At 39.6% G+C, this 8,050-nt stretch overlaps 1 protein-coding gene across 1 annotated transcript; it reads right to left on the bottom strand.

The window, feature by feature from the left end:
- Positions 1-637: 637 nt before the first annotated feature.
- Positions 638-5,788, bottom strand: LOC128869271 (uncharacterized). The gene is made up of 3 exons (XM_054111808.1): positions 1,794-5,788; positions 1,290-1,470; positions 638-1,235 (listed from the first exon to the last, which is right to left on the bottom strand). Coding segments are annotated over exons 1-3 (768 nt in total). The 5' UTR covers positions 1,796-5,788; the 3' UTR covers positions 638-650.
- Between the last annotated feature and the right edge of the window lie 2,262 nt (positions 5,789-8,050).

Genomic DNA, 8,050 nt, shown 5'->3' with positions numbered 1-8,050 from the left:
AACGATTTTTTTAGCATAAACGCAATGATTGTAAGAATGAATTTAAATTGTGTTTCTAAAATTTAAAATTTACTGCCTTTATTTTACAGATTTGTGACTTTGATATGATAATAAGAGCAGTAGATGCAACTCGGCCTGGTGCAAGCCATGACGCTTTCGTATTTAGTATGAGCAGTGCAAAACACGATTTCCTATCGCAGTATAAAGCTGGTGACCGAGGGTCTTGGCTACTGGGCTACCATATAGAAACCCAGACCCAAGATCAGCAGAACACAGATTCAACCAGCAGCATGCAAAAGCACGTAACATCGTTGAGCGTGTTATAGGAGTATTAGAAAGTCGGTTTCGTTGTTTGAAAACTACCCATATGCTACATATACGCCGCAAAAGGTAGTGAAGATAATAAATGTTTGTTGCGCACTACATAACATATGTAGGAGTAATCAAATAGATGACATTGAAACAGAAAGCGTATTAGAAAACAATCCAATTGGTGAGGAAATTACTGAAAATGAGAAAAACAGTAGTTTATATAGTGTTGGCAGAAATATAAGAGACTCTATTGCTAGAAATTTAATATTATGAAACATAAAATTTATTCATATTAAAAGTAAATATATACATAACAGTTCAATAAGATTCTTTTATATTCATTTTTTAGTCTCTATCTCAAGCATTTTAATTTTAATTTTAACTGTTTCATGTTGTAACTGCTCCATTTTGAGGTAATGTCTATGCTTTTGCTCTATACTTTGAGTTTTTAAGCGATTTTGCTCTGCCAGCAATTCATTTTGTTTCTCAACAGCACGACAAAGTCGTCGAATCTCTTCCCTTTCATCTTCCTGCGATTTTGCAATCTTGTGTTGGTTTTCGCAAATGTTATCTAAAGTGGTGGATATTTTCTCCATACAAGTAGATTGCGTTGCTATACACGTCTGAAGGCTGTCCTGCGTTGACACTCGTGGCCTTTTTGCAGCTCTCGGGGTAGCCACCGCTTCCCTACTTGTTTGGGGACGTTCTTCCTCAGATTCGATAGCGCTATTATTTTCTTCTGTCTCAAAGCTTTTAGAATGGTTTTTGCCCTCAATGGCTGCAAAAATTCCACAAGTTCTTGCAATACATTCTTCGTTGCTCGTCAGTACATGCTTATTAAAGGGGCCACCTCCTGTTGCCCTCGATTCTAGATTGTTATGGGTAACCTTTTTCCGAATGCACCACTTCCAGTCAGACCATATCTTGAAAAAAGACAACTCAAAAATATTTATTTTAATATTTGACTAAATACTTACTTTTTTCCATCCGTTAAAATCTTTTTGGGGCAGCTCTTTTGCATTTAGCAGCGTCGTTAGCTCTTTCCACTTTTCCTCAACAGCAACTCTGTCGCCCTTCGAAAAATTCTTCGCCAAATCTGGATGAGATTCCATAAACTCGACTAAAATTAGCTCTTGCTTGGAGTTCTTGTGTTTTCCCCTAAAAGTTTTTGAGTAAGTTTTAAATATTTTAACACGTTCACGCCGGCGCGTACCACCGGTGGTCCGCACAAGATTGCGTCATCTGGCAGCGCGTACCACCAACGATACTTTATTAGACGGACCGATGAGATGAGATGCCATAAACGACTACCCTTACAAAAAAATTTCGTTTTATGACCTGCAATCGCTCCCGATAGAGCGAAAAGATGTAAACATTGCCGTCTGTGGGCGAAGACCATGAATAACAGCGCCGGCGTGAACGTGTTAAATAAACACTTTTATTTACATAAATATATGCAGTTATTTTGAGTAAATACTCACATTTTGATAAATTTTAGTTTATAAGAATGCCACAAACCGCTAACGTTTAAGTTGCCGAAAATTTAACTGGAAAATTTTAACGATTTCGGTTTCCAGAACAGGGTGACAAAACGATTTGCTGATGTTCGAAAAACTTTGAAAAAAATTTGAAAACGGAAAATGCGAAATTATTGCCCGAAAACGATTTGCAAAACATGCGTAATAAACAATTACAAGTAAACCCTGATTTTGGTATCTAGCACCTGGGCTGAAAAGTCCCGGGCCTAAAAAAGAAAACTCGTTCATCAAAATCAGCTTTATTCATCAACGTTATTTTCATCAAGAACAACGCGATCATTCCAGCTCCGCTCTAACATTTCAATACCACTTTTATATGTAGAATGATTTATCTTTTGCCTCAAAATAGGCCTCTGTCTCAGAGATAGGTTAGGTTAGGTTGACCTGGCTGGCGGGAAGCCATCACATAGACCTATTGATCCCTAGTGTTGCCAGATGGAGCTAGGCCCTCACGTTTCTTTGTAGAAGACATCTTATAATACGTCTGCGTCTTTTGCGAATCTAAGTAAATTTTGGAGCACTATCCCCAAGAAGTTTCCTAACTTCTCATATTGTAAAGCTCCTAAGCATTTTAATCTGGTCCTCGGTAATGCAGGGCAAGAACATAGAAGGTGTTCTAGCGTTTCCCTCTCTTCTAGTTCATTGCAAAATCTGCAGCAATCGTTGTTTGTAATTCCTATCTTGTATGCGTGCGCTGCTAGCAAATTGTGGCTTGTCAGCATACCTACGATAGTTCTGCTTTCTTTTCTAGACAGAGCTAGTACGAATCGGACGTATTTATCTGTACTCTGTGTACATATGATTTTCGCGGTTTTGCAAGTGGCTAGATTATTCCACCTCCTATCTATCCGTATTTTCATGCCCGCACCGATGTCTTTGTATACCGTATTTAAAGGTTTCAGTATGATGTTTTCTTGTTCGAATTGTCTGTAAACAGCGCCTTTGGCAACCTCATTTCAGCGTCTCAGCGCTAACCTCGAGCAAAATCTCTTACCGGCGAGCATTTTTTAGGTCTGCGAACAGCCAGTAGTCGCTGGCGAATACGGTAGATGTAGGAGCAATTGGAAGATCAATTCAGTTAGTTCTGCCATAGTTCTGCCATAGTTTTGCCATCATCAACACGTTCTTGGTTTTGGTCGAAATTAGTGAGCAAACGCGGCACCCTCGTTAGTCAAATGCTCATGCAACATAAAGTCAACATGCCCTTTTGATCATTCTAAACGATTTTGTGGATTTTTTTATTTTTTCTGGCGTTACCGCCTCATTTGTACGTCCACTGCGTTTTGCATCATCGGTGTCCCTACGACCACGTTTGAAGGAAGCAAACAAACGTTTTATTGTTGCTTCTAATTGAGCCGAGTCCTCATAACACTTTTCAAGCCATTGCTTTACTTGAACGGTAATTTTCCCCATCAAGAATCATTGTAAAATTAACACACGAAATTCTTTTCGATCAATTGTTTTGAAAAGAAGCGTTGTTCTTAGCATAATAACTCATGAACTAATGAAGGGAGGTAGATGAAATGGTTGAAGAACCACTCTGGCTCTCCCCAAGTAGCACTAAAGCGCCGTGAACGGTATTTTTCCCATCAAGAATCTCTGTTAGATTCACACACGAAATTATTTTCGATCAATTGTTTTGAAAAGTAACGTTACTCTTATCACAATAACTCACGAGCTAATGAAGGTATGTAGGTAGGTGAAACGGTTGAATGACCACTCTGGCACTCCCTAAGTAGCACTAAAGCGCCGTTTTGATACAATTATGAGACATATATCTACAGCCAACCAGAGCCGGACATTTGCAGAGAAAGTGCTCAACAGTCTACTTTTCAGAAATATTCTAATAGCGTCTCTATGTTCCTACGTCCTGGAACCCAGATCAGAGATATGTTACCTGCACACCGAAGAGATTTGCTACCTTTCTTACAGGAGTTTACTAGTTTCGTTCTGCACCATGGCGTCATCAGAGCCTTGAGCGCGGCTTGACTACCGGAGAAAATCTTAACATCTCCCTCGCTCCCACATTCCCTAGGCATTCAGCAGTTTAAAGGAGTTGGCTGATTTAGAGAAAACCCCTGCTCCGACTCCCGATTGCATCTTAGAGCCGTCAGTGAAGACATAGGTGAAAGCTTCGGTGCCTATTTTCCCCTCGGTCCAATCCTGCCTACTTGGAAAGGTTGCCCGAGCCTCAAAGTCCCGTTTACGGATAGAGAAATCTATCCGAAGTTCAGAGAAATACGATGTTAACTGCCCAGAAATGCTACCATGTCCCATGAGAGCTTGCCCCCTGAGGCCAACTTCCTTTAACCTGATTGCACTTTGAGCTGCGATGGAAGTAACATAAAAGTCGATGGAAAGCAAGTGAAAAACGACATTCAAGGAAGCACTGGGGCAAGTCTTACATGGTCCAGTGGTGCCAATACATACATTCCTTTGCATTCTCCCCAGTTTAGTGATTTTATAGCCGTTCCGTAGAGCTTCCCACCAAACCAGGCATCCATACGCTAAAATTGGCAGAACCACTACATTGCACATCCACAGTACAACCTGTGAGTTGTATCTCCACTTTTTGCTGAATATAGGTTTGCAGGAATAGAAAGTTATACTGGCTTCCTTTACCCGATTTTCGATGTGTAGCTTTCAATAGAGTTTGGGGTCAAGTATCCTCCAAGATAACTAACTTCCGATAAAACCGGGAGAACGTTGTTGTGTAATTTGGGAAGTCCCAAGTGTGGAGGTTTATATTTTCTGGTAAATAGCGCTAGCTCCGTTTTGTCAGAGTTCACTCGGAGTTCGCAAACGGCAGCCCAGCGATTGAGTACAAAATGTAACCACGACTAAGGGAAACAGTCCCCATACCGTTTGGACCAAGCCATCGGCGTATGCTACTACCTTAACCCCACCCTTATTTCACATTTTCAGAACCTCGTCCATAGCTACTGGCCAAAGTAGGGGCGAAAGGCCACACCCCTGCGGCGTCGCCCTGTGCACGAATCTAGTGACTTTAACCAATCTTGCCACCACATTAACTTCCCTGCAGCCAAGCGGATACGAGATCCAGAGACAAATAGGTCCTTCCACCTCTATACTATGGATTAATCTTTCAAACACCTTTCGGATAAATGAGGTAAGACTTATAGACCAAAGGTCCCTAGCCTAGTCGTGACCCCTCCTACCTGCCTTGGGTATGAAAACAACCCTCGTTTTCTTCCAATTGGCGGGGACGTGATTAGGAGCGATAAACGCCATGTAGATTTTTTGCAGGACGACAACCACCAAGGTAGTTTTTTCCTGAAGCATCACAGGCAAAATATCGTCAGAACCAGCAGATTTAATGAATAGAATATCATGAAGTTTTAACAGCTGTCTTTTTAAGGTTGGTACTAAATGAAAAATAGGCGAATGAAATAAAACTAGAGCCATTTATGTGTTAGGCCCGGGATTTTTCAGCCCTTGACTTAAGCCCAGGGCGCCAAAGATCACGATCGGTCCGAGAAGAGCCTGGCATAATCAATAGGCAAAGGTTAACCCTAGAATTATTAGGTGCGCAGCTAAGTTCCCGCTGTTTGTCAATAGATGTCGCCAACAGTGTGTGCTAGTCGATTTTGACATAACATAAACGTCATAAACCAAGCTTAGACATATGGTAAATAAACTGTTTTGACACATTAGTGATTTTGTTTTGGTATCAAATACTTTTGGTTTTGTGAAAATATTTGATTTTGTGCCGAACAATCCTCATTTGCGGGAAGTGTTGATTTTCCTCTTTCATTCGGAAAAAACGGCGACTGAAGCGTATCGAAAGCTACAAAAAGTTTATGGAGATGCTGCTTTAAGTGAAACAACGTGCCGAGATTGGTTCCATCGCTTCGAAGACGGTGATTTTAATGTTGACGTGCGTCCGCGTGAAGGAAAGCCAAACACCTTCGAAGGCGCTGAATTGGAGGCATTGCTCAAAGAGGATCCATGTCAAACGCAAGAAGAGCTTTCTTCAGTATTATGAGTTATCCGCCAATCCATTTCTAAGCGACTGCATGCTTTGGGAATGAGGGGACTTGGATTCCCTATGAGTTAAAACCAAGGGATGTTGAACGTCGTTTTTTCGCCTGTGAACAACTCCTCCAGCGGCAAAAAAGGAAGGGTTTCATCGCATCGTGAAGGGTGATGAAAAATGGATTCATTACAGCAATCCAAAGAAAAGAAAGTCGTGGGGACTGCCAGCTCATGCTTCTACGTCGTCGCCTCGCCCCAATTTCGCGCTGCGAAGGTTATGCTATGTATTTGGTGGGACCAAGTTGGTCGTGTTTATTATGAACTGTTAAACCAAGCGAAACCATCACTGGGGATCGGTATCGACTTCAATTGATGCGATTGAGCCGAGCACTGTGCGAGAAGCGGCCGCAATACGCGGAGGCATGAAAAAGTGATTCTACAGCATGGTAACGCTCGGCCTCACGTAGCCAAACACGTTAAAACCTACCTGGAAACACTGAAATAGGAAATCCTACCCCACCCGCCATATTCTCCAGATATTGAGTCGTCCGATTATCACCTGTTCCGATCGATGGCACATGGTCTAGCCGACCAGGAGTTCTATTCATATGAAGACATCAAAAATGGCTAGATCCGTGGATAGCCTCAAAAGATGAACAGTTTTACCGCGACGGTATACGAGATCTACCAGAAAGATGGGAAAAAGTAACTGCCGGCGATGGACAATACTTTCTCTGATTCACTTCTAACCATTTATTCGGAATAAAGTTGTATTTTCATAAAAAAAAGGCGAGAACTTAGTTACGCACATCAATACATCATCAAAAAAATTTTGAAACGTAAACCAAACATAAAAATAAAACATGTGCGCGGAAACTGCAACAAAAGTTTTACTTAAAGCTGGATATCATGATAGAGTCGTTCAAAGGAAGCCGTTCACTTCTAAACAAAAGAAATCGTATTAAATTTACGTATAAAAATAAGCCTCTAGAGTTTTACGAAACAAGTAATTTTTTTCAAACGAAAGTAAATTTTGTATTGTTGGGATAAGAGGTCATCAAATTGTTTGGCGCAAACTAGGCACTTCGCTTGAGAAACAAAATCTTGTTGGTACAGTCAAACACGGCGGTGGTGGAGTTATGTTGTGGGAAGACATGACATGGAATCAACCAGTTAGAATTTATTTAAACGAAAATGAATATTTGAACACATTTAAAGGGAATTTTTTGCCGTCATATAAACAATGTTATTTTTTTGCGTTTGTATCTTAAAAATGTAATGAAAGAATAAATAAATAAAATATGTTTCCAACTATAAATTTATACTCGTATTGTGTTTTAAATAAATTTAAAAATGTTTGTAAGGTGTATGTATTTTGTGTATGTATTTTAATATGTCTTCTTAATGCTCGACAGTCTCAGTTGATGTGCGTCAAGTGCGCATAGGAACGTACAGTAAGATACAGAAAACAGCAACAAGTAGCTTATAGTAAAAAAAAGTTCTGTCCGGACATATTGATCCAACGAAAAATTTCGAAGCTTTTATTTTTTGTTCTCTGATAGTAGGTAAATATTACATTAATATATTCATTTATGTATGGGGTTCTCCAATTGATAAAAAATGCCCAAAAACATATGTATATAGGCCCAAAGTTAAAAACTTACTCTGAAACAAGCGTGCGATTTATTTGGATGTTACTGCAGATACATTCAGCCCTTGGATGAAGCTCAATTGTTAAACATTTAATACTGAAGAAATCACTTTTTCTTCTGTCAGTTGTATTCACATACATTATTGTTCATAACAGCGTAGACCAAAGCCGCGAATCGTTAAACTAAAATTATTCAGTCAATTTGAACTTTTTATTTCTAAAATTTAATGCATAGGAAATATTAGAATTCATATATCGAATGATAATGGACTACTTTATAGTAAAAACCTAAAAAGTTGTTTAAGTAAATTATGATACAATTTTGTTGATGCTTCATAATTCATAATTTTCGGCACAATACTGTGCCTACGAATGTGCGCTGGATGCTTTGAAAATGTTTAGCGAATTTTCACTGTGGCAAATATACGCAGCAGCATACTTACATAAATTCGCATATTTGTATGTACATATGCCATCTTGTTGTGTGCCTGTATGCATATATATATATATATATATATAATACATATATATAATTGGCGCGTACACCCTTTTT

The sequence above is a fragment of the Anastrepha ludens genome, chromosome X (assembly GCF_028408465.1).
Source record: "Anastrepha ludens isolate Willacy chromosome X, idAnaLude1.1, whole genome shotgun sequence".
In the NCBI taxonomy this organism is placed as follows: domain Eukaryota; kingdom Metazoa; phylum Arthropoda; class Insecta; order Diptera; family Tephritidae; genus Anastrepha; species Anastrepha ludens.
Note: the sequence above shows the minus strand (reverse complement) of the source record. Positions and strands in the feature narration are given on the sequence as shown.